Raw genomic sequence first — 27,695 nt, 5'->3', positions numbered from 1 at the left:
AATTTCTCGGAGCAAGGTTTGGAAGTATTCAGGGCTTCAGAAACTGTTAAAGATGAAATAAAAGGAGGGAGAAGAATATGTTTCTTTTACATTGGACATTTTCTGATTTGGCCCTGTACCAAATTTCCTTCCTTAATACTTACTTGAAAAATATAGCTCAGATCTTATTGCTACATTAATTATAAAAAATTACATTGCAAGTTTTCATTATATATTGCTACATGATTATCTAGCAGCAGTTATATGCAAATTTAGGAGCAGTGGGATGAGAATAATAGAAAAGAGGTATTTTGAAAGGCTGACTGAATCTCTCCTATAATCCTTCCCCTAGTCTAAACAGCTATCTCATTGAGTGCACTGCAAATGGAGCATCAATGATCATCTGTTTTTCTCTAGCATAGAAGTGTTTGATTATATATTTTCTAACTAGCCTGCAATGGCCAGATTTATCAGGGAATGAAAGAAAGAGAAGAGGAATAGCAAACCGCTGCTATACTGAAAGAAAGCAGTCCATTGGCATTTATCCTCCTACGCATTTTTCTCAGTAATTCACTTATTCCGACTATGAATCATCAGACTGACTTCCAGGAAGAAAAATCACCAGACAGACACTGTATTAATAATACTGATTGCAGTTTTCCATTGTATCTCAACAACTGTGATGTGAGGTGTCCCTGCTCATGGCAGGGGGTTGGAACTAGATGATCTTAATGTCCTTTCCAACCCTAACTATTCTTTGATTCTATGATTCTGTCTGATAGGGTGTTTTTCTGTGGGGATAAAGAAAAAAAATTAAAATAAATATTTTTCTGACTTGCTTGCTGTTTGATTGTTTTATAGAGCAATGTCTGAGTTACCGTAGATGTGAATCAATCATAAAGTTTATGTTCAAATAAATAAACAAAAGATGAAAGATCCAATAATCTCAAGATAACAAAATGTTTCATCAGAATTTTCCTGATTTATCTTCTATGTTAGATTTTAACAAGGGATAAGTGGTCCAGCATGTTTTACATGCAGAATAGAGAAGATTAACCTAGCAGAGTTCAGCTGAAGGCAGGTTAGTGCTGTGCCATCTTTTAGGATATTCTTATCCGGAAAAGTCTGTATTTGTCTGTGTATATTATAGGTTTTTTGTGTGCACGTACACACAATATGCAGAATACAGTGTAGTTGTGTTAATACTTGCATACAAAAATGACAAATAAGGCACTGAACAAAATAATAGATTAGAAGGTTTGGCTTGCCTGAATGCATCTGGTTGCAAAGGAACTGGGGTTTTTTTTTTAGATTTTGTTTGTTTTATTTGAAATATTGCACCCAACAGCAGGGAAATATATTGCATTCATTTCTCTGTTCCTGTATGCATGACAGAAAGTCCATGGGATAAATATATTTGGCTCCTGATCATTCAAAAGCAAGTTACTTTATAAGTGTTGAACTCTGAGGGTTTAAATGCTATTAATTTTTTTTTGGAGTGGTCATCCAGTTACTCAGAGGGCTGTCTCTCTTTAACATAACCAGTATAATTTCATATTTGACGTAGACATTGGCAAGCAATCCAGTCTTGGAAAACCCACAAACAGTTAAATCACTGAAACGGGCATTATAATTGGCTAAACCCAAACCTGGAAGGCAAAACTCCCTCTCTGTAGTTGTGACTCTGTCCTGACAGGTAATTTCACCCATTAAAGTCTGGATTTTTGCAATCTGAAGAATTTTTATAAACTTTATCATACTAGTTGTAAACAGGCTGTGGTGATAACTGGGGCTTTTGGAGGCAAAAAACACAAACCCTAAAAATCCTCACAATGAAAATGAAGATGAAGCATTGTCTTCTACTCTACTCAGTAATATGTAAAATTTAAGCCTTCCTTTCTTTTTTTTCTTTTTGATAACCAAAATGTTTCCCTAGAATGCAATGTCTTATGTCATGTTCTGGAGACCAGTAACGAGTGGCATCCCTCAGGGATCGGTGTTGGGACCGGTCTTGTTCAACATCTTCGTCGCCGACATGGACAGTGGGATTGAGTGCGCCCTCAGCAAGTCTGCCAGTGACACCAAGCTGTGTGGTTCGGTTGATAGGCTGGAGGGAAGGAATGCCATCCAGAGGGACCTTGACACGCTTGTGAGGTGGGCTGGTGCCAACCTCATGAAGTTTAACCATGCCAAGTGCAAGGTCCTACACCTGGGTCGGAGCAATCCCAGGCACAGCTACAGGTTGGGCAGAGAAGAGATTCAGAGCAGCCCTGAGGAGAAGGACTTGGAGGTGCTCATTGAGAAAATGAACATGAGCTGGCAGTGTGTGCTCCTAGCCCAGAAAGCCAACCGTATCCTGGGCTGCATCAAAAGGATCATGACCAGCAGGTCAAAGGAGGTGATCCTGCCCCTCTACTCTGCTCTCATGAGACCTCACTTGGAGTATTGTGTGCAGTTCTGGTGTCCTCAACATAAAAAGGAGATGGAACTGTTGAAACAAGTCCAGAGGAGGGCCACGAAGATGATCAGGGGACTGGAGCACCTCCCTTATGAAGACAGGCTGAGAAAGTTGGGGCTGTTCAGCCTGGAGAAGAGAAGGCTGCATGGAGACCTCATAGCAGCCTTCCAATATCTGAAGGGAGCCTATAGGGATGCTGGAGAAGGACTCTTCATTGGGGACTGTAGTGATAGGACAAGGGGTAACGGGTTGAAACTTAAACAGGGAAAGTTTATATTGGATATAGGGAGGAAATTCTTTCCTGTTAGAGTGGTGAGGCACTGGAATGGGTTGCCCAAGGAAGTTGTGAATGCTCCATCCCTGGCAGTGTTCAAGACCAGGTTGGACAAGGCCTTGAGTGACTTGGTTTAGTGTGAGGTGTCCCTGCCCATGGCAGGGGGGTTGGAACTAGATGATCTTTAGGTCCTTTTCAACCCTAACTATTCTATGATTCTATGTTTTTTTGTAATATAAGCTATGGTAACATTCACAGGATTAGCATTGGCTAATTGGTTAATTGGCTTCTCTCTTTGTGCCAGTGGCACACTCATCCAGAGCATGAATTGAAATACTTCTTCTGCCTTGGAAGATTAGAGACTGCATACTGCAACTACTGCTAATAAGCAAAATGCCATAGCTATTAATGGTATGAAGTATTTTGAAGTTTGTTGATCTCCATCTCCTCTGTCCATCCAGTTTGGATGCACTGTCTAAACTGTGAAGCAGAAATAAAGGAGAGGGGGAAGAATAGCTCTGCAGTTTGGTATTCGGAGCAATATTGACTGGGTATCTAAATTTAATCTTTGTCCCAGTACAAGTACCCACATCTTTTCATGGCCTTCTGATTTCTCAAATCTGAGATAAATTGTGTTCACTCTGCAAAAACCCCCTTCAAATCATTTACCACTTCAAAGTAATTAGTAGCATATTTGATAAGGCAAATCCATTATTAGCAGCCCACACAGGAGGGATATCCTCCATCCTCTATATGTGTCCAATCTCTATTTATAAAACTAAATATATAATTGTGAAAGCAAAAGCTGGTGAAAACCCCTCTCCTGGTAAGCTGCTGGGAGGACCGCAGCCCACTCAGTTTCACAGCTTGTCTTCATCCGTGCTCAGCCTTTCTGCTTGCAAAGGATACTGCTACACAGAGTTGTCTGACATGCTTTTTTTTTCAAGTATTTTTACAAAATACAGAAGTACAGTAAGACCTGGTGGGCCAGGTCTCCCAAAGACAGCAGCAGAGGAGGGCCACGAGGATGATCAGGGGGCTGGAGCACCTCCTGTATGAAGACAGGCTGAGAAAGTTGGGGCTGTTCAGCCTGGAGAAGAGAAGGCTGCGTGGAGACCTCATAGCAGCCTTCCAGTATCTGAAGGGAGCCTACAAGGATGTTGGAGAGGGACTCTTCATTACAGACTGTAGCAATAAGACAAGGGATAACAGGTTCAGACTTAAACAGGGGAAGTTTAGATTGGATATAAGGAAGAAATTCTGTACTGTGAGGGAGGTGAGGCACTGGAATGGGTTGCCCAAGGAGGTTGTGAATGCTCCGTCCCTGAGTATTCAAGGCCAGGCTGGACAGGGCCTTGAGCAACCTTGTCTAGTGTGAGGTGTTGGAACTAGATGATGTTAAGGAGCTTTCCAACCCAAACCATTCTATGATTTTTTTATTCTATATAACTGGAGGCCAAAAGGAGAAATGTATACTTGTTGCAGGGATGGTCACTGGGACTAAGGATGAGGAGCAGATTTAGGTACGAGCATTTTTTAGATAGAGTAGGAGAGTTTTCTTTGGATATGCTGCCCTGGGCAAGAGAGGTAAAGGTTATGGTATAGGCAGTCTTCCATTAACTTACAATCTTTTGTTGAGGCTCATTTTCATTCATTGTGAATTGTCAGTTATATCTTCTACACTGACAGCTTTGACAAACATTGCTTCCTCAGTGCACTCTTGAAGATATATCATGCACATTTTTATTCTTCTCATATTTCCAAAACACAGTTTGGGGGAATTCATTTTCAAAGCTCAGTTGCAGCAATATTTTTCAAAATGGCTGGCATGGTTTTGATTTATGATTTCCATCATAACACCTACAGTAAAACAATCTGCTCTTGTTTAAAAACATTTGGTTCTTTCACTTGTGCTTTGGCTTTCTGCAAGTCATGTAAACTGCAGCAGTTTCACCAGCTGCTGCCTACACTGGATGCGTTTATGTTAACAGTTTAGTTCAGATTGGGAATGGACTTCAGAAGCAAATATCCTGGCTGTACCCCACTTGCCAAGCTTTGGTTCGCAAGGTAGAGCTGTCTCACAGAGCGTGACATAGGCTCATAGCAACTAATACTAAACAGGAGATGTGCGTCAGGGACTTACCTAGTGCACTTAAGAAGCCAATGGTTGTTCTGCCCATGGGACCAGAGGTAGGCTGAGGTAAAAATCTTCTCAAAGACATATGGCATGGACATCTGGTCCTCACACTGTAAATCTGCTTGTGTTGGTCTGCACTGCTTTCTAATGTAGACACAACCAATATCTGCTCCAGAATTTGCAGAATTTATGCATAAGCATGTATTTTGCTGTTCAAATATAATTTAGATCATCATGACTGATCTCCAGTTCCTTCTGGAATTCCCTGTGTTCCTGCCCCAGCCTGGAGCCTGCCATTGATTTCCTGCACATATCGTTCCATTGCTTTGGATCAGTGCTACAACTACTCAGTGATTATGCAAGTGTGATTTTTCCTCTTGAAACACAAAATGTACACACATCTTGTTCCTCATTACTATGCTTAATATCATTTTTACCTTATACACTGTCTGTGTTTCTCAGTGCTGATATCACTGGTACTTCTGCAGCTGTAAGCAGTAATGGTTGCTTTGCTTTTGTAGTTTCTTCAGCTACACCAGCTGCTGGACCACAGTGAAGAAAACTGATTAAAAGTTGTCAAATACATATTCAGATTTGCCAGCAGGAACACTGATTTGAGCATTCAGTTAATCTGTCATAGCTGGAAGTCTTATCTCTTGTCCTCTGCAACCGTGAAATGCTTTTCATTTATTCTTGGTGGATTTCAAGGTAACATTCATACAGATAGGTTAGACATGTTAACTAGACTGTAGCTGAAACATTATTTGCATCTTTTTCATGCATAATATACATAGATCAGCTTCTTAACCATGACTACTGGTGTGTGTATAGCGATATGTAATTACATGAAAATCACTTTCTAAAACTTTCTTTGGGGTATAAAGATTCATAAATGCTGTAAGATTTTAGGAAGTTGTAAACAATAAAGTTATTTATGAAAGGAGAAACTTTTTATTATAATCGCTTGCTGAATTGCCTTTGTTTCTACACAGTAAAAAGGCAGAACATTTTCAAATCTTTTTAGGAAGCTTTAGGGATCTTTAGGAAGTGTGAGGCCTCTCTGGGGGGTAGGAATCATAGACTCATACAGTGGTTTGGGTTAGAAAGGACCTTAAAGGTCATCTAGTTCTAAACCCCTGCCATGGGAAGTGGCACCTTCCACTAGACCAGGTTGCTCAAAGCCTCATCCAACCTGGCCTTGAACACTGCCAGGGATGGGGCATCCCTGGAAAGGAAACAATGTTGCTTATCATGCCTTCTAATTTCTTTAATTTCTCTGTGGCAATGCTTAGGAAAAGCTTCACATCCAGAGTGAAACTGCAAACTTTTTTTTTATCGTTCAGGCCACACCGTAACCATAGTGCCTACAGCCAGCATCCTATGTAAGTCCACATGCCCTGGTTCCGAATGTTGTAACAGATTACAGTGTTGGCATGACATTGTCTTCTGGGATGAGCTAAGATTACTGTTGTTATCATTAACTTCATGCTAGTAATTTGTTCTATTACACACTGAGGCAAACTGAAGAATTTACATTCTGCATAACAAAACCACAAAATATGAAACTGAAAGTTGGAAGGAGAAGATGGAATATTAACCACTCTTTCCTTATTAAAAGCACAGTAGAAATCAGAATAGTGCATTCTATTCACAGGTGAAATAAACTGTAACTGACAGCTGACGGCCAGGACAAGCATGACTTTAGAAGGAGCTGGAAGCTTACCCTATGTGCCATTCCCAGGGGACCAGTTGCTCTTTACAGGCCTCTGATCCTCACTGCAGGACAGCCAGATTCATAACCCTGTGATTTAAATTCATTTTGGTTTGCTTGTCCCTAGCAGTTTCTCCTGTTGCTCTTTGCAAGAAGTAAATTGGTTTATACATTGGCTTATATGTAGTATACATGCATTTTTTATGTAGTAATTCTGATGCAGCAAACTGATATTGGTAACTTGCCAGACTTGATACTTGTTGAATAATTTAGCTCAGGTTTGTTTCTCGGTAGGTAGCTGTCCAGATAACCATCTTGTATTACTCTCTATCGTCATGGTTACAGGACTGGCTGTATCTCTTCTCGAGTGCAATATGAGGGCTGTCCTTGCCTATGGTACAATATAGCAAATCTTCCACTGACAAGCTTGGATATAGCACAGCATCCTGTAAATGAGTACTGGCTCATTTCAACATGTCTAATTGAATTAAAATGTGTGCATTGGATGCACTGCTATTAGCTCTGAACTACCAGTAAGTGGGAAGCTAGCTGAAGGAATTACATTTTCCTAGGTCTGTGCAATTAACTCTTGGTTTTAATTAGCCTTTTGAAGCGTTATCAGAATTCCCGATCAGGAAAAAATATTTATATGTATGCAAATACATAAAAATACACAAATTGCTGTAGTATCTATATTATTATATTATATAAACAAAAGTTTCTCATAGTAGCTGCTAACTCCTCACACTGATCTGTAGAGTGCTTGAGCATTTCTTCTGGAAAATAATCCGATCTTTGGTGAAGAAGATGCAGTCTGTTTGTCCATGTTGTCTATGTATGAATTGTCCACAGTGAAATGGCCATGGAGGCTCTGGGCCCTGAAGAAGATGCAGAACTTCCTGGCCGCTCTTGCCAGGCGACTGCAAAGGGTCATGGCTGGAGAGCGTGGGCAAAACTGGACCATACAACCAGGGCCTCCTACCAGAGCATCAGTGACTTTTTTTTTTTTTCAGGATAGAATCATTTCATCTTTTTCCCCCTGTGTAAGGATTTTAAAAAACATCTTAATGCTTTTATTCAAAAATTATATTGACCTCATTGGGCAGAATTAACCTTAATGGCATTCATATTATTGAAAGAGTTATTTGGAAATGAGGGTTTTGCAGTAATTCCCAAGTTTCCTTGAATGCCAGCTTCTTTCATCTGAAAGCTTCCCTTTCCCCATTTTTTTTATTATTTCTGTATGTTGTGTGTGAGGAGGGTTTTGTTGTTTCCTGCTTTCCCTAAAGATTCATAAGCATGCGTGTATGATTTCTAAAATGGTCAAAAAGCGACTTAACTACTGAAGGCAGTATGCAATGCTAGGTGTGCTTATTGCTACAGATGAGGCCCAAAAGAGGCAGGTACTCTGATTACAGATTGCAAACTGTATTTAAACTGTCCCACACTAAAAATTGTGTGGCTACTAGTTTAGGTTTTAAGTGTATTTACCCCAAATGTTTTGGTTTTTAGGAACTTTGAACCAAAAGAACTGGGGAAAGAAATATTCAGCCTGTAATGGTGCCAAACAGTCTCCTATTAATATAGATGAAGATCTTACCCAAGTGAATGTGAATCTGAAGAAACTTAAATTCCATGGATGGGAAAAGGAAACTTTGGAAGATACTTTCATTCGCAACACTGGCAAAACAGGTAAAATGTCAGATTACATGGAGTTAAATGAGGTCAGAAAAGTGGCGTAGGATAGACAATCAACCAAGAACTTTTAATTAAATGTTTTCATTTCACATTCCCTTACGTGGTGCATTCTGAATTTGTCCATAAACCTAAAAAAAAACCCAAACCACAACAGGTGATGACAATAGCCAAGCATAATAGAGAAATCACACAAATAATTATGTGCGCAGACAGATAGAGCCAAAGCAATCACATCATTACTATTCTCCCATCACAGGCACTGCATTGAAGCTAGACATTAATCTAGCATTTGCTTCGAAATAATGATAATGGTTACTACACTCCTAGAATCTGTGACAAGTATACAAAAAGGATTTTTTAAAAGTATGAATAAATTGTCTGCTCATCTGGAAGCACTTAATGGATGAGTTGTGCTTTCAAAAAACTCAGGATGGAATTCATCTAACCTACACATAAATACCTATGATGTAGACATTTCTGTCTCAATTACTCACTTAGACTTCTTCTTAAGTCAAAGAAGAGAAATAAGTACTTTTATGGTCCCAATTTTTCTTACCTATCTTAGAAATGTATTTTAGAAAGAAGTGATTTATGCCTACAAGTGCTTATTTCTCCCAGCCATAAACCAAACTTATGGTGGCATTTACATCACTGGACAAATCTTTTTGCAACCACTTATAAATCTAGGATAGCAGTAACTAAAAGCTGCTTGTTGAAAGTATTGTTTCTTGTTTTGGGCATAGGTGTGGAGGAAGGAATCCCTTAACAACTGTCTTTGACCTTCTACCAGTTCCAGTGGGAGCACTAGACCAGCTATTTTGTATTGGTTTATTTTATATTGGTTTGTTTTCATCTTATTTTACTGTCATTATTGCTGGGTTTTGTTCTTGACCCCATTATGTCCTTCTTCCTACATACCACTCCACAAATCACTTACTTCCCTCTTGCCCTACCAGCTGAGATAGGTAAGTAGTGTGTCTTTTCAAGAGATCCCTGAGGAAACAGATTTTAAAGTCCATAAATGTGAACCGAGCTCTTCATCACCTTCGGCAATTCAGGTATCGTAAGAGGAACTGCTAAGCTCTGCAGTTAAAATTGTCTTCAAGGTTTTGAGGAAAGGAGTGTAATAAAACTGAACTCCATTAGTGATGCTTTAGCAAGAGGTCAAACAATTCACTATCACTGGAAACCCAAATGTGGGGCTTTGGTCTATTCTACCCTGCTCATTCCCTCCAGAAGACAAGCACTCCCAGCTACAGCATGTGTCCATCTATCTCCATCTGAATACCTGTCATCACCTTCTTCCATGGGAGACTGTTCCACAGCTAAGGGTTATCAAAGACAGGACAGTCTTTCTAGGAAATAACTACAATTTTCTTTTCCTGTGTTGCCACATGATTTGTGTCTAGAATTATGATAACAATGAAGGAGGATTTTCCTTTTTTGTTAAAAACAAAGCTGCTTTCAGGAAGCTGTGTATTTCAGGGATTTGTTTTCTTTGACAGCTTGGTGGATAAGCCTTTTCTGTGAATTTTTTTAATGTAGTTATGTGGCTAGTTTCAGTCAACCGGAGACCAGTATAATAGCGCACTACATTAGATGACTATTCTGAGAATTGCAACATGAAATGAAATGTATTTCTCCATGCTAATAGTGAATTGCTACACTTTTTACTTAGTTTAAATAACCAATTTTCTGACAAGTTGCTTATGAAATACAGGGAAATAAGCCTATCTTATCTACCTTTTAGCACCTAACACTGAAATATGAGTCATAGATGCCTTGGCTGGCTTTTATATTGACACTCCTTTTTCCCTCTCTCTCTCTCTTTGTTCAGTGGAAATTAACCTGACAAATGATTACTATGTAAGTGGAGGTGGGTTAGACACTGTGTTCAAAGCAAGCAAGATCACTTTTCACTGGGGAAAATGCAACGTGTCATCAGATGGATCAGAACATAGTTTAGAAGGACAAAGATTTCCTCTTGAGGTAAAGTACAAAACAGATTTTGATGATTTTGAAGATTTGCCTTCTGCTAAAAGTAACACTGTTTGTGAAATAGCTTTGTTTGTCACTTGATTATGTCTATTTGCAAATATACTCATTCACTTAAATCCAAATTAAAATCATTTAAATGATGCATTTTAGAAGAGCAGCATAAGGTGTTATTCCATGGCATGTTGAAAATGTCTAAACTGTGTTTTCACACATGTCATCTAAGATTACATTAGAATTTGGGTCTTCTAATCTGACAGCATTCAAGCTCCCACTAACAGTTAAGCTCCTACAAGTTTGACCCATCATATTCCACAGCAGTCAGTTGTTTAGATTATAAATGAACTTTTCAAAGCTGGGGCTTTGCTGATTGCCCGTGGGAGCTGCTGAGCATTACCAGGACAAAGCCTGACCTGTGTCGCTCGGCTGTAAACAACTGACAGCAGCACACCAGGAGCCCCCATGTGGGAGCATTAGCAGGCACCCAGACTTCTGTACCACTGGGTGGTTTGGCAGAACAGCTTGCAGCAGCATAGGAATGGAGTGGAGGAGGGGAGAAGCTCTCACTGAGATCCATGGGGGCACTCTGCAGACCAAACTTTCAATCCTTAACTTGATGTTGTGATCATTTTCCAGTTAAAAAGATATGGTTATGCTAGGCGATTGTGCTGCTCCTCACTCTGAGCCCTTTGGACTTCTATATCAGACCAGAGCAATAGAGCCCAGGTTCTCCATGGCTCCATGGAGAGCTGTGAGCCAGGAACTTTCCCTGGGCAGTGTCATTTGCTTTAGCTCATTACCCATTTAAAAATTCCCACTCACACTCCACCTGTCCTGCCAAGGCATCTAAGAGAATATTCCCTTCCATCATCATCACACAAAAACCTAGTAGGAGAATAGGAGCAGGACAGTCCCCCATTCATGTTGGTCACCTGGGACTGGAGATTTCCCTGCTGCATCTGAAGAGAGGAAGGGGTGCAACAAACCCAGTGCCCATGACAGCAGACAAATGGGGGTACAAAATACCTGATAATTGTTTATGGCCAATGCTTCTCTACACTTACTGCAAGGCATATTAGTAGGACATCTTGCCTTATTATTCATGTTTTACCAGTGATTCAGGTTTTACCACAAGATTCATCTCACCTCAGTTCTTTAGGTTAGATGTCCATTATCAGCAGGTTGTCTCAGTTTACTTTATTATCCATGAAGAGCATTATGCTCCTTGACAGGATAACTAACTCCTGCATACTTAGTGGTTTTTCAGGAGAGGTTATTGTTGGAAAGCTAACAGCAGATGAACTCCATTCTGTACCTTGAGATAACACATGTGAGATAGATAAAATAGACATATGTTTGTAATTGAATTTATTGCTTGGACATTTCTTCTCAAAATGGGAATACAAATAACTACATTGAATATTTTTTATTACTTTTCCATACATAACATTTGAATATATTTGTATTTGCAGATGCAAATCTACTGCTATGATGCAGAACAGTTTACAAATTTCGAAGAGGCTGTTAAAGGAAATGGAAAGTTAAGAGCTTTATCAATTTTGTTTGAGGTAAACAAAGTATATCTTGTGTCATTAAAAAAGCTTTGAAGCACGGCACATGTTCAAACTGAATTTAACCAGTTCCAATGTATGATCACTGACTTAGAAATTGGCATATATCTTTCTAATGTATTCTTACAGAAAAACAATTGGGCAAAATACATTTGCTCTGCTTTAATTCATCTATAATTTTGATGGTAAACTGCAACTTTCAATTTTTTTTTTCATGAAGCCTGTACTGTTAAAAAAATACGATTTTTTTTTTTTTTTAACAGATTGGTCTAGAAGATAATCTGGATTATAACCCAATCATTAATGGAGTAGATAGTGTTAGTCGTTTCGGTAAGTCTGCCTCCATGTTGTATTGATTACTGAATAGGCTAAATCCTATTTTAGTGTAATTTTATGAAACCTCTAAAGGCGTTGGGGAGCATGGTTCTCTAGAGCTCAGCTATTTCTATTTTGTTAGAAACAACAAAAGTCATCTGGATAGACCAATCACTAACCATGTGAAATTTAACATGAGTGCCAGATTCTGCTCCCGGCACAGGGTAATCCTCCTTACATGTGCAAACTGGAGGATGAGATACTGGAGGGCAACCCCATGGAAAGAGACGTGGAGTTGATGGTAAGTTGAATATGAGGCATGTGTCCTGGCAGCCAATAGGGCCAACTGTGTCCTGGGGTGTATCAAGCACTCCATAACCAGCTGATCAAGGGAGGTGAGTGTCCCAATCTACACTGCACTCATGTGGCCCCACCGTGAGTACTACGTGCAGTTTTGGTGCCTCAATATAAGAAAGACATCAAAGAGTATGTCCAGAGGAGGGTGACCAAGATGGTGGAAGGTCTTGAAGACAAGACTTAATGAAGAGCAGTTGAAACTACTTGGTTTGTTCAGCTTGCAGAAGACAAGGCTGAGGGAAGACCTCATAGCACTTTACAGCTTCCACAAGAGAGGCAGTGGAGAGGGAGGTGCCAAACTCCTCTCTTTGAGGCCCAGGGATATGACACAGGGAAATGTAATAAAGCTGCATTAGGGGAAGTTCAGATTGGACATTAGGAAAAGATTCTTCATTGAGAGGGTGGCCAGTCAGAACAGGCTTCCAAGGGAAATGGTCATGGTACCAGGACTGTCAGAGTTCAAGGAGCATGTTAGTTATGATAACACTCTTAGTCATGTGGTTTAGTTTAGGGTAGTCCTGCGAGGATCTTATGGTCCTTATGGGTCCCTTCCAACACAAGATAGTCTGTGATTCTATGATCTATTTCCCAAGACTCAGTATTTGTAACAACAGAAGTATAAATTGTAGAATCATAGAATAGTTAGGGTTGGAAAGGACCTTAAGATCATCAAGTTCCAGCTCCCCTGCCATGGGCAGGGACACCTCACACTAAACCCTATCACCCAAGGCTCTGTCCAACCTGGCCTTGAACACCGCCAGGGATGCAGGATTCACAGCTTCTCTGGGCAGCCCATTCCAGTGCCTCACCACCCTCACAGTAAAGAACTTTCTACTTATATCCAGTCTAAACTTCTCCTGTTTAAGTTTGAACCCGTTAGCCCTTGTCCTACCACTGCAACCCTGAAGAAGAGTCCCTCCCCAGCATCCTTATAGGCTCCCTTCAGATACTGGAATGCTGCTTTGAGGTCTCCACGCAGCCTTCTCTTCTCCAGCCCCAACTTTCTCAGCCTGTCTTCATAAGGGAGGTGCTCCAGTCCCCTGATCATCCTCGTGGCCCTCCTCTGGACTTGTTCCAACAGTTCCATTTCCTTTTTATGTTGAGGACACCAGAACTGCACACAATACTCCAGGTGAGGTCTCACAAGAGCAGAGTAGAGGGGCAGGATCACCTCCTTCAACCTGCTGGTCATGCTCCTTTTGATGCAGCCCAGGATACGGTTGGCTTTCTGGGCTAGGAGCACACACTGAAGCCGACTCATGTTCATTTTCTCATCAACCAACACCGCCAAGTCCCTCTCTGCAGGGCTGCTCTGAATCTCTTCTCTGCCCAACCTGTAGCTGTGCCTGGGATTGCTCCATCCCAGGTGTAGGACCTTGCACTTGGCATGGTTAAACTTCATGAGGTTGGCATCAGCCCACCTCACAAGCGTGTCAAGGTCCCTCTGGATGACATTCCTTCCCTCCGGCGTATCAACCGAACCACACAGCTTGGTGTCATCAGCAAACGTGCTGAGGGCGCACCCAATCCCACTGTCCATGTCGGCGACAAAGGTGTTGAACAAGACCGGTCCCAACACCGAACCCTGAGGGACACCACTCGTTACTGGTCTCCAGCTGGACATTGAGCCATTGACCACAACTCTTTGCTTGCAGCCATCCAGCCAGTTCTTCATCCACCGAGCGGTCCATCTATCAAACTGATGTCTCTCCAATTTAGAGACAAGGATGTTGTGCAGGACAGTGTCAAACGCTTTGCAGAAGTCCTTTATGGTGAATAAATATCATAATGAATTTGCAACTCTTTAAATACAAAATCAAAAGAAATGTCAGATTCACTGTATGAATTTTCTTACTCATATATTTCTGGACTTTTATATGTGATTGGAAACCAAATAACCTATTTGTAGCCATTCAAGATGTGTCTTAGACAAGGCTGCAGGGCTGTCTGAATATCAGTATTCAGTAGATTCAGCTGAGATTAATGCTTTTTTTGTGGTTGCTCTATGTAAATCTGAAATAATCTAATTTTATTATATTTGTACCAGCATTACTCAAACAAAATGTTGACAATCTGGTGTTAGAATTCCTTGTGGTTTCACGTCAGAGCACGTGGGCTACAGGGTGGTGCACGAGGAGAGCTGGGCTCTATTTCTAAATCAGTTTCATAGCAGCTTCACAGAAGAATAAGCATGAATGAGCACTGTTGGGTATTTTCATACATCATAGCTAACATCATGACCTTAAGTAAATGGCTAACTTTGCCTCAGTTTTCCTATATGCAGTGACGCCTGAGATTTTAAAGGCTCTTAATATAGATAGTTTGAAAGTGTAAAAAGTTATCAGCCCAATATTTTAAAAGCTTTCAAAATTATGGCACTAAAATCAAGATTGATTTTCTCTAGAATACAAACACCATTCTCAAATATAAAAGGAAGCAACTTTCATAAATCACAAAGGCAGAGGACAGGGAAATATAAAGCAGTTAAGATTCATTATCTTTGTGTGCCATCTTGTATGAAATACAAAGGAGAATGAGTAATGCATCAAGGCAGACACTGTTCTACATCCTTGGAAGGAGGTGTAAAACTATCAGCAGCAAGATTCAAGATACAGCCACTACATGGCACTTCAACAATGAGTAGAATATCATTTTCCTGATCAAAATGCAGATGAGCTCTGAAAATTCAGGTCATTACTAAATCAAATCGTTCCTCCTGAAGAGAAATGAATAGCACATGATCTGTCCTTGTCTGTGATGCGCATGATCTGATCTTCTTAGTCATATCTGTATTGTGCTTATTTGAATCCTAGTTGATGAGTTCTCAAGCTCTGCAGAGGAACAGTCCTGTTTCTTGTCATTGTTCATAGGTGTTTGATTTTAGAATCTAGACTGTTAATCACATTAAAATCTAAATGGCAGGATTCTTAACTGTAAATGAGAAGTTTTGTGTCTCCAAGATATCTCTGTAAAATGTACTGGCCATTCATTTTACTGAAGGAAGAATGTGTTAACTTGACACGTACCAGACAGCAATGATGACTTCTTTCTTAAGGTTAATTAACAACTTGACAGAAGAAATAGGATAGGCTTTGCTCGGCACTGCCAAATGTTCCCCTTTTGCGGCATATGGATAAGAGAGAGCCAGCTCTTAAATCTTACCTCAGTGGAACAGTCACTGTATAAAGAAAGACATCACTGATTTGTAGTAAACTGTTAATGTATTTTGCTGCCCTCACCATATTTGTAACGAATTATGAAGATAAAGATAGGTTCAAAATCTGTACAGGGCTCAAGAAGTAATATCTGTAAAACCACAAGTTAATGCACAGTCTGAAAATTCATTAGGTATTCATAAGTGAATACTCCTCAAATAGAAATTTAAAATCAGTAACTTTGCACTGAAATAAGATGCATAAGGATCTATGTTATTTCAAGGTATAAAAGCTAAGTGTTATTTTGGATGCAACAGACAGTAAGGCAGATAATTCTTACAAAATTGATAATTGTCACACCCTGGAAAAATCTGCCAGTTGGTACCATTTCTGCTAATTTCTGTTACTGGACCCTACTGCATATCAGCATGAATTTAAGTTTCTGCGGATGGACTCCCAGCAATCCTCATGCATGCTCCCAACTGACAAGGTACCAGGTAAACTGTTGACATGAAAGACGTGACACTGTTTTCACAGGATGATAAACAGAATGGTCATACTCTCCTGGAGGAGCTCTTTGCATCCTTCTCTGCTTTGTGTCAGAGCTGTTACAGTTTTTCACTGTATTTTTAAACCCCCTGATCCATAGAAATTCTGCTTCTGGGGTCAAGAGTAACACAACTCTCAGATCTAATATGACAACAATGGTTTTCTGCAGCGGTTAAGATCCTGTGAGAAACTCAACAATTTGAACAAATTCAATAAGAGTTTGAAGCTGTGTCATGAGATCAAGAACAGAGATTTAACATATTTTTTCTTTGAAGTCCATATGCAAGACAGCGACTTGGCATCTTTGACATTTACGAGTAAACTTGAACAAATTGTCATGAACCAACATACTGATTACTGTACTTACTACTGGAGTAACTCATCACAACTTGCCAAGTAAATAAAGTTGTTTTGGGATAATATTTAAACTACATAGAAAAGGCTCAGCAATTTCTTTTTATGCTAGTCTCTCTGGGTATCAAATTTTGAATGGCCTCAAAATTAGCATGTTTCTATAATGGTAATTCTTTTGGAGAGTTTATTTATTAATTCCTAAAATACATTCATATATGTATATGAAAATATTCTAAAATACATTCATATTCATAAATTCATAAAATAACGTTTATACAGTATCTTAACTGTATGACTCAATTTTTTTCCAGGAAAGCAGGCTGCCTTAGAACCATTTATTTTGCTGAACCTCTTGCCGAATGCAACAGACAAATACTACACTTACAATGGGTCTTTGTCAACTCCTCCCTGCTTTGAAACGGTTGAATGGATTGTGTTTAAAGATACCATAAGTATTTCTGAAAACCAGGTAATCTGCTTAATGTATTCCAACCAAACAATAGTACATAATAACAAAGAAAAGCAGTTGCTATGTATATGGTAAAAGCCCATGGCATTCATTGCCAGCCCAACAACCTAGATTTTCTTCTATCTACTTACAATTTTTTCATGCAGATGTTAAATTAGAAAGTATATCTATTACTCCACTGTATTATCTTTTCTCTTTTTTAGTTCAGGACTAGATTCTGAATCATTTCTTGCCTTAGAAGGGAGTAAGAGCACACTTCCTAATTCTGCAGGCTGTTTGGACTTACGTAGCCCAGACAAAGAGGAGTGCAAAACACTCTTCCCATATTCCCCCAGCTAAAAGGTGGTGCTGGGCAAAGCATAGCTCCAACAGCAGAGTGATTGAGAAATACAGGTGAAGTAAAGCATTAGATATACTGCTGATACAGAAGAACAAAAGTTCAGTGCTACCCAGGAGAGCTCATCTGGGAGACTTTACCCACCATCTGTTTCCCCAGGGCTTTTCCCTGTTAACAGTATCCGGTTAGTTTGTTATGACTTATGACTTCTGTTTTTTCCCTTGCCTCTTCTAGTTAGCTGTATTTTGTGAAGTCCTTACAATGCAGCAGTCTGGTTATGTTATGCTGATGGACTACCTGCAAAACAACTTTCGAGAACAGCAGTATAAATTCTTTGGGCAAGTGTTTTCATCTTACACTGGACAAGAAGAAATTCATGAAGCAGGTATTTACTGAACAGTCATTCCTCTCCACAGGTTGAAAGACAATTATCAGTAAAAAAAATCATCCTAGCATGAAGGTACTCATTTTAAATTGTGTAAAAAGTAGCACATTGTATTATTACTCATAAATCTATCACTTCAGAGAAAAAAAATAGCAATCATAAAACATGTCAGATTAAATGGAGTGGAAAATTAAATGCTTGTCTTGACCAAACGTTCAGTGAAGATCACGTCAGTTCAAACTTTCTTGCTCTGCCCTTTAAATGTTTCAGACTTAAACAACGCTGCCTTTTCAGGGGCTGCAAGAGGATTTTGTTTTACAAACCCATTTGGTTCTTTGTTGTGTAATGTTCCAGCAAAGGCTGAGGTGAGGTCACCAAACTAATTTCCCGTAGTCTGCTGAGAAAGCGATAGATGGAGAGAATCCCAGAAGTCAGATTCTGTTTTCTGTTTTACCTAAAACCTCAGGGAGGTTTGTGAAGCTTATATGGCCAAAGCAATACATTCTGTAATGGGAAACAAGATCTAGCACTAAATATGGAAGTCAATGATTTCTATACTTACAAGCACAGAGGAATAAATAGTAAATGTCTATTTGTGGGGATTATGTTGCTACTCGGGTGGGGATACCTGTAGATTCCTAAACTTGTTGAATTGTGCTTAATTAGACATAAACAAATGAGTGAAGCATGTGGTGTAGTTGTCTCTGGATGAGAAAGAAGTGTAACTTCATTTTAATTCACCTTAGTTGAGTGTATATGTTTTTCCCCACTGGAATAATATGATGTATAAGACTTACATACAAGCTAGCAGACATTCATCATTCAGAACTGCTGGAGGGCTGGGTCCACTGCACAAGTACATGATGCTGTTTTGCCACACTGCTTCGCAGGATAACTTTACTGCCTCATTTCTATAACCAGTCCATGACTTTTCTGTTTTGGCCTCAGCTTGTCATTAGCCCCTCAGATGTGTCCTCAGGATGTGAATGTTTTGTATTGGTCAAAGCCAAGAAATAGCTATTCTGGCAGGGTTTCTTTGTTCAGGTACAAAGTAGGGCTTGAAATTTTGAAGTTTGGAAGAGTATGGAATTGAGCTGCAACAATCGAGCAAATTGACCCAATTAAATACATTTCTGTTTCCAAATAGACTTACAAAAGACGTTGTTGATTTGGCCTGACTTAGAGAAAGATCATGATTCCCCAAGTCCTTCTGTTTAATGAAGTTCCCTGGGAGAGATACCACTTATGTCCATGTGCCAGTAGGAAATGAATCTTCTCAGTCCTTAGTAACTAGGAGTCAATCTACAGTGAAAAAAATGTCATAGGCAGAACACCTTTGAAGACAGAGGCTGGGACTTCTGCCATCTGCAATTCACTTGCCTCCTAGGTGGTTGCAATACAGCCATGACCTTGGCCTTGGCTCTTGTCGCTGCAGTAGAAGGAAGCTACTTTCAGCTGTGCTATCCTAATCTAGATTTCCGTAGAGATTCGCAAGAGATAAAACTGAGTAATACTGTTTAAGACAGGTCCTTGCTTCCTTCTGTCCACTCCATGTGCAGATACCTGAAGGAGTGTAGGTTAAAAAATCTGGCCGTAAGCAAGGAGGGACAGAAAGGATCACGAAAATTTCAAGTCTACCTGTATATATTTCACATTTTGCTGCTATTTGTGTGCACTATGTAAATTCAATAAGATCACATGCACATACATAATATACATATTTATGTACACACATGTATTTATAAACACATGAATGCAATTATAGGATTTGTTTAGTATAGAACATTTGAAGAGCATTTATATTTTTACCTCTGTTTTAAGAAAAGGTAAATTAAAAGTCCTGGGAATCATTAAACTTAAATGCTGAGATGTAAAAACTGTAACATGAATGCCCAAGTCCCCAAGAATAAATAGGCTTATGCATTTCATGGCTAGTATTCCAAAATTCTTGTAGTCAACAGAGAAAAAGCAATCTTTGAAATCCCTTTAGACAATGCAAGAGGAATTACTAGAGTGGGTTATACTTGAGTAGATAACTGAAAAATCTTGACCCAAGGGCATTTCCATTATTTTTATGCTGAGGAGGGAGACTGAAAAAGTGGCTAGGTGGGCACGTGGTGGCCAGCCAAGGTCAAACTCTCACACATACTTTGCTGTTCCACCTCCCTCATAAAGATAGGATGGGAATACTGACAAGCTACTTTTTACCACACACTGGCAGAGAGCTGAAAAGCCCTTGAATGTCTTAATGCAAATAAAGTGTTTTCACAGCTTCCACAAACGAAAATTGGATTTAAAAGATAAAAATCTCAAACCCATATTCAACTAAAAGTAGAAGAAAGCAACAAATGTGGAAAAAATACCGAGTTATCCAGTGCTGCCTCAAAACTATATGTAGTTTTATTCCAACTGTTTCAAACTGATAGATGCATAAATCCTGGCTTTTTTTTTTTTTTTTAATATATATCTGAATAAGGCAAATTTGGGCAGCTTATGAAAGTCTTTTTGTCAAAAAAAACAGTCCAGGCATTTTTTTTAAATTATTCCTCTAATGTACCTGATGATGCAGTTCGGCTTAGATTAAGAACTTCTAAGTTACACGGGTAGCATTTTACTCCACAGAAGGATAAGCAAATGCAGGTGCATTATCATCATGATATCATATGCAAAACCAGCATCTCTGGTGAAAGCAGAGACCAGAATCAAGCCCAGCAGGGGCTTGGATAGGTCTGTGTCTTCCTGTGAATAGTATTTTCCTGCCTGAAACTTGTAATCCAGTTGAATATCTGTGATTTCAGATTAGTAACAGACTCAATAACTACCTTTCTTGCAGTCTCATTGCCCAGATTTCCTATAAGTCAGTATAAGAGCAGAAGTCTTTAATTAGGTAAGTTGTTATGTGATGTCCTTGCTTTTACCAGTCTCTAGGGAGGAAAAATGGGAAAAGGCAAGAACAAAATACTTCTGTGTTACTGAGACTGGCAGGAAAAGAAAGGAAACAGCACAAGTAGAATGACTGATGAAGAGGCATCCAGAAGAAGGGCAAAAAACAAACGCCTGGGAAGGAATTGAGGTGAAAGAATATGCAGATGACTGTCATGTAGGAATATTGTTGGTCACTGCTGAGATGAACAGGACCAAGCATCAAAGGAAAAAAAAAAAAAAAGGAAGACACCTTTTTATAGGGGAAAAAAAAAAATAGTTGGAAGAAGCATCTGGTAAAGAAAACAGGAAAACTGAAATAAATAATACTGGAATCACCAATCTTTTACCCTTAAAAGCTTTATAATACTGCTCAGTTGGTCTGAATACACTCGCAACCAAATTCACTCAGATTAAAAAGGGAGGAAAAAGGACAGTAGAGAAGAGTTTGAAATAGTGAGAAGCTTTGTACTTATACTATGAAAAAGTGGAGAGTTATTTTAAACACCTTCAAAAAATTAGCTGAAGAGCATTTAGATTTATTTAAAAAAAAATAAATAAACAAACCAGAGTTTGTCATCTTCCTTAAGGCTCAGAATTTAGAACTACTGGTCTAATGATTTCTTTTTGCCATCTGGTGGAAGTGGGGTGGAACGACAAGTTTTAGTAATGCGATGGAACGTACACAACTTGGTTTGGTTTTGTTTTGGGTTTTTTTGTTTTTTAAATTTGCTCTTCCTTTATGTCAATTCAAAGAATTCCGTGTAATGAATAAAATGCTATGTTGGATATATAGCACAGGAGATTCAAGGCAACTACAGAATTCAACAAAGTTACATAGAGTAACACTGCTCCTACTAGTAGCTCACATACACACAAAAAGAAACACTGATTATTTTCCATTGACCGGCTCAGACCGGCACTGCTCAAACCTGCCCACCAGCGTGCAGAATGGAAGAAATTGGCTTTAGACTGAGAGAGGGCAGATTTAGTTTAGATATTAAGAAGAATTTTCTTGTGAGGGTGGTGAGGCCCTGGCACAGGTTGCCCAGAGAAGCTGTGGCTGCCCCATCCTGGCAGTGTTCAAGGCCGGGTTGGATGGGGCTTAGAGCAGCCTGGTCTAGTGGAAGGTGTCCCTGCTGATGGCAGGCAGGGTTAGAAGTAGATGGTCCTTAAGGTACCTTCCAAGATAAATCATTCTGTGATTCTATGAGGTTGTTTTTCAGAATATTTTCTTGAGGAGTTTCAGTGCCCTCCTGTGTTCAAGTGTCAGATTGCAAAGTTAATGGAAATTTTTTCTCCTTTCTTTCAAAATGCAGTATTGTCAACCAAAACTGTTGCAGTATCATGTTGTTTGCTTCCTTTAAAAGAACTCCAAAGATTCTACACTTGTTTTGTTAATTAGCTAGATAGGGTTTTTCGCTTTCTTTTCCTAGGTACTCAGAGTTTGGTTTAAACAGATTCTGACATTTGAAAAGTACGTTTCTTCATTTATTCCAAATAGGGAATGATTAAGTAACTACTGGTGCAAAAGTCAAGCTAAAAGTTTTGTAATAAAAATATTTTCATCTAATCATTGTAATAGGTAAGATTTAATTAAATTATTGAATGATTCAAAGTAAACTTCATGTACTTTGATCAGTGATTTTGGGAAGTCTAATAGATTAAATAAAGCAGTAGAAATAAGGTAGTAAATGAAGCAATAGACGAATAGTATGTCTTTTCAGTACGTATGAAAGGAAATTCTGTCCATAAGAAAGGAACTTTCCAAAAGCCAGGGCAGGCGCAGATAGCCACAACAAACAAAGAGGGATTTATGTCAGGGATCCCTGGCCCTCATTCTGAGACATCAAAACAAATCGAGCTGCACTACTCTTAAATTAGGAAACAAAAGTTAGGAACACTTTTGACAGTCATCTCCATTCTTCAGTGCTGGGTCTTAGGACACAGTGCCCCCACCAACAGAGAGGATGATGAGAGTAGGGGAGGGAGAATAGTGTCTCAGTCCAAACCCAAACAAACCATGAATGATGCAGCTCTATATAATGTTGCTTTATTTTTTCATATATCACAACTTACTGGTCATTTTTCAATGAGCTTCAGCGAAATCATTTACATTTTCTGCTAATGTATTTTTTTCATACAGTTTAGTCTACATTTGGCTTGTATGTTATTTTTAAACCATGCACAGGTACTCAGGCGATTTAGAAAACAAATGTCAGAGTCTCAGTAAATTTCTAGCACAGTGGTAATCAATATGTCTGTATGTCTAGAAAAGTATTGAAATGTGCATCTTTCTTGAATGAGATGAAAAAGCCTGGCAGAGAGGAGAGTCTGAAACACATGCAAGAGCAGCTGCCTGACCAGGAGTGCAAGTTCCAGGCTCACAAAGAAGGTGCATGAGCCAGGCCCAGGACTACAGCAGTCCACTAAGACATTTTCAGCCTATGTCTAGATGGTGCCTTAATATAGTATAATAACATGAAATCACTACCTGCTAGCTTCATCATTTTTGCTGAAGGAGAGAATGCATTAACTAGACACATACCAGATAACAATGATATAGCTTCTGTCTGACAGTTGATTAATGCGTTGACAGGAGAAAGAGAAGCATGGGCTTTGCTCAGCATTGCTAAATGTTTCCCTTTTATGACACATCTGCTTCTCCTGTTTGCCTTTTGTTTCTTCTTTTGGTACTATAAAAAGATTCAAACATCCTTGAGAGAAAATTCAAGTGTGGTAGGTTTACCTTTAACCTTTAAAAACCTCTCTAAGTAAAAGGGCGAGAGGTAACAGCCTCAAGCTGCACCAGGGGAGGTTTAGACTGAATATTAGGAAAAAAGTCTTCACTGAAAGGATGGTGAGGCATAGGAACAGGCTGCCCAGGAAAGTAGTGGAATCACCATCCCTGGAAGCGTTCAAAAACCGTGTAGGTGAGGCCCTCAGGGATACAGTTTAGTGGTGAACTTTGAAGTCCTGGGGTAAAGGTTGGACTTACTGTAAAGGTCTTTTCCAACCTAGTTGATTCTGTGATTTTATGACTCTGTGATTCTGATAAAGACATAGTAATGGAGAGTTTTCATCCCCAGGACATATATATGAATATGTTTTGTGGTTTACATTTTATTTCTTGTGAACTGCATATTAATATTTCACAAAATGGGGGGGGAATGGATGATGATGGCAATGTAATCCTTAAATTAACTTGCTTTTGAAAATCTATTGTTTAAATACCGGCTCTGTTTATAGTGCGTGGCATCTCGGGTATTTTAGTCAAAAACTAAAGATGAGGCATCTGAAAGACTTGCACTAATTTTCTCTGGAGGTGGCTCAAGATCTCAGTAAAGTCACTTGTACAATTTAAAAAATAGGGTATTCTTTCCTCTTTCTTCCAGTTTGCAGCTCAGAACCTGAAAATGTTCAATCTGATCCAAAGAATTATACCAGTCTTCTTGTTACATGGGAAAGACCTCGGGTTGTGTATGACACCGCTATTGAGAGATTTGCTGTCTTTTATCAACAGTTGGATGGAGAAGACCAGACTAAGCATGAGTTTCTGACAGATGGGTATCAGGACTTGGTAACTGTAAACTCTTCAAGTTTCATACAAAGGGGTGATGGCAAAACACTCACTGTTAATTATCTTAAGGGATTAAACAGTAGCTGGGAGCTGAATCAATGAAAAATCACTTCTTTGGCTGCAGCTCACAGAAGCTGTACTCCATTCTTCGGCTGTGAAGCTACAAAGACCAAGAAAAATAAACAGCCTGTCTTGCCCACAAGAGAGAAAGCTTTTGCTGGTTGCTGTTCTGATTTGCTTTTACTGTCCCAGAAGTTTATGACCATATTAATCTCAGAGCTCCTTAGCCATAAACCCCTTAGTCAGTTAATAGTGATCTATGCTTTGTAGCTTACTGATGTGAAAGAGTGATCTACACAATCAATAAGATTCAGTACAGTCATACAGCTGTTACTGATTACAGCTTCATGGTGTTTTACTAACATGATCTGTTCCTCTAACCCCCTTTAAAGACTCATAGCTTACTTACCAGAGATAATGTTACCTAAGCTAGTGTTCAGCATTAAATAATCATATAGTTTGGTATCCTCCATGTAAAAATTCACAAGACTTTTTTTTTTTTGACTGAAAAGCATTTGTGACACTAAAATGTAAAAAGCATACATAAAGAGTCCTAGAAGAAAGTAGCTGTATGGTTCATATAAAAATGTGTTATGAAAAAATTAACATTTTCAAATATTTGAATCTTATTTGCAAGTAAATGACTAAACATGTTTTTTCTTTTAGGGGGCTATTCTAAATAATCTGCTGCCCAATACAAGTTATGTTCTTCAGATAGTTGCTCTTTGCTCTAATGGTCTATATGGAAAATACAGTGACCAAGTCATTGTTGATATGCCTTTAGAGGACACAGGTAAGTGGTCTTTGGAGTTTGGTTATCACTTTTAGATGAAAATCTGTATTTGAAGAAGTAATTTGTTTGCAAACCAGTTAAATTTCACAACTACCAAAATATGCTAAAATTAAATTTCAAAATCGCTGCAGTTAACTTTCAGCATGTTCCTTGCCTCTGATATTTTACCTGATGTAATTCTCCATTCCTTGTAAACATGATCTATGAAAGACTGCATGTTATTTTTCTTAATATTCTGAAAAACACCTACCTGATTTCAAATCTCACAAGTGTATCTCAGTAATGTAATGTAGGGAAATAAAACCATGTTTGGTATTATTTCCCTATAGTTCAAGCATCCTCCCAAAATTAATCCACACAGCCAAAATATTAAGCAAACAAGCAATACAAACCCAGTATATGACTTAGAAGTCTGTATCAATATGACTTAGAAATCTATATCAATTGATTTTGAAATTTGATTTCTTATGATTACTTGGAGTTTGATTTCAAAGGGCTTGTGGTGATGGAATTCCCTTGCTTCTTAATGCTGCCTCACAAAAAAATCGAAAGGCCTAACAACCAAATCTTACTGATTTCATGGCCAGATTTACTTCTTCTGCCTGCTGGTAAATATGAAATAATTTGAAACTCTAGCATGAAGCTTGATCTTGTCCTTAATAATTCCTTAAATTCTGTGGAAGTTTTAGCATTAGACCCAGTTCTTATCGAAGTGAGTGAGAGCTGTGTTATTAATCAAGAACCCTTTAATTAATCATAGGAAAAATCAAAGACTTTCTGATCATACAAGAAACCATTTTTTACCTAAGGGCCTGAATTCTTGTTGCTCATTTGTGGGTTTTGTAAGTTCAGTTTTACACTTCATTAAGTCTGTTTAGCTACAGCAAAGACCTTAGCAATGTTGTGATGTACTTGGGACAATAGGTCAGTTTTTAATTTCAAGGCAACCATATTCCTTTGCAGTGAAAAAGACTACGATTCTCCACAGTCTCTATCTCATGAATTATGAACTAATAATGGTAATAGGCTTATAATAGTGCATTTAGTCTGAACAAGGGAGGTGCAGTTTCAGGTATAAATTTTTAACAGATGTCTAACTTGCCTTTCAAAAACAATGTATTAAGAAGAATGCATTTTGGAGTCTTAAACTAATATCTGCCAGAATTTTCATATTTCTCTTCAGCTTTCTAAGAAGTCCATACAAAGTTCTGACATTCTGCCTGACATTTCACTTTTCTGTTTATCCTTTAGCTACCTCTTAGATACTATATTCCTCCACTTGCTTTCCAGAATTTACTGGTTTTGTATTTGAAGAATTTTCTCAGATGAGAGTTTATCTGCGAACCCCCACTACATAGATAGGTAGGCAGGTAGATAGATAGATAGATACATACATACATACATACATAATCTCTATACCTCCATCCATTTCTACATGGAAAGACAAATAAGCAGCATGATGTTGTCATTATTAAGCAACAGTTCAACAAATCAAGTCAGTGCAATGCTGCCATCACAGCTTGAAAATCTCTGAAAACAGACATTACAAACCAAAATCCAGTATAGATAATGTCTATAGAATGAACCAACCTGCTAGTACTGTTGCATCCCACCTTAAGGATGAGTTGCATACCACCCCACTTGCTTCGTTCCGTGAGCTCCTTTGGAAGGAAAGGTGGATGCAGAGGCATGGGGGGAGACAGGAGCACTGGGGCTGGGTAACTGCACAGTGAACCTGTCGTGCAAGCAACTACTGACGGGGAACAAACTTGGCAAGAGGATGATGTGGTGTTCGCTAGCCTGCAGCTGGCTAGTGGCATAGGTACAACCACCGGTCATGGCATACCCACTGAAATTCTGTTGAAGTCAGGCAAAGCAGTGGCTTTGCATTCATTTCAGTAGAAGGAAGAGCATGAGCCTTGCTTCGGAAACACATACTGGAAAAGTCATTTCACCTTCCAGCAAATAAGCAGAAATTTCTCTGAGATGTGTACTCTCAGACAAGATAATGTGGTGCAGTAAATGTTATATTTAGCAGTTCTGAGTGAAGGTCTGATGTTCTCATGCCTTTTTACCCAGACACTTTACTAATTTGTTCTTGTTAAAGAAATGAGAAAATAGAGTAGAAGAATACCTAGGAGGAGTAACAATGTAAAGATGTATCTGTATAAATTATAAGCAGGTTAGCATAACTATGAGAATGGCATTTTTGTGTCTTCTGTCATTTGAACATTCAAATATGTCTCCTTAATGTTGCATTAATGCATACAAGTATATTCTAATCATGAGCTTTCTTGGTTTTAAATAAAACATTGTAAAGAGGAGAGTTAAATAATCTGCTTATCACAACTGTAGAAATACCTGCTTTTTTTTGTTTGTTTTTTTTTTATTTCAGGCACTCCTGAAAATTTGTAATAGATTGAGGTGTGTCTAATGCTTTCATTTAGTTTTCCAAAAGCTTCAAAATTGAGGAAGATTATTTCAGGTCAAATGAAGTGTTTCAAGAGTGTTTTACATTAAGAAATAAAAAGAGGGAAATTTTTTAAAGTAAAAATGAAATAGCAAAATTAGTATTTTGTGTGTTTCAGAAAACTTT

General features: G+C 38.8%; 1 protein-coding gene across 7 annotated transcripts in view; it reads left to right on the top strand.

Moving 5' to 3' along the window:
* PTPRZ1 (protein tyrosine phosphatase receptor type Z1) overlaps nt 1-27,695 on the top strand; it is a 134,793-nt gene that overhangs the window by 60,508 nt on the left and 46,590 nt on the right. For all 7 annotated transcript variants that reach the window (XM_061467612.1, XM_061467613.1, XM_061467610.1 and 4 more), the window contains exons 3-10: nt 8,072-8,251; nt 10,095-10,246; nt 11,725-11,820; nt 12,087-12,153; nt 16,865-17,022; nt 17,594-17,744; nt 24,062-24,246; nt 24,973-25,099. In XM_061467612.1, coding sequence (XP_061323596.1) covers nt 8,072-8,251; nt 10,095-10,246; nt 11,725-11,820; nt 12,087-12,153; nt 16,865-17,022; nt 17,594-17,744; nt 24,062-24,246; nt 24,973-25,099 — 1,116 coding nt within the window. The remainder of the gene's footprint in view (nt 1-8,071; nt 8,252-10,094; nt 10,247-11,724; nt 11,821-12,086; nt 12,154-16,864; nt 17,023-17,593; nt 17,745-24,061; nt 24,247-24,972; nt 25,100-27,695) is intronic.

This window comes from Pezoporus flaviventris, unplaced genomic scaffold (genome assembly GCF_033815535.1).
Source record: "Pezoporus flaviventris isolate CSIRO_AGI_PZ_B2104156 unplaced genomic scaffold, CSIRO_AGI_Pfla_v1 ptg000045l, whole genome shotgun sequence".
NCBI classification, from domain to species: Eukaryota; Metazoa; Chordata; class Aves; order Psittaciformes; family Psittacidae; genus Pezoporus; species Pezoporus flaviventris.
Note: the sequence above shows the minus strand (reverse complement) of the source record. Positions and strands in the feature narration are given on the sequence as shown.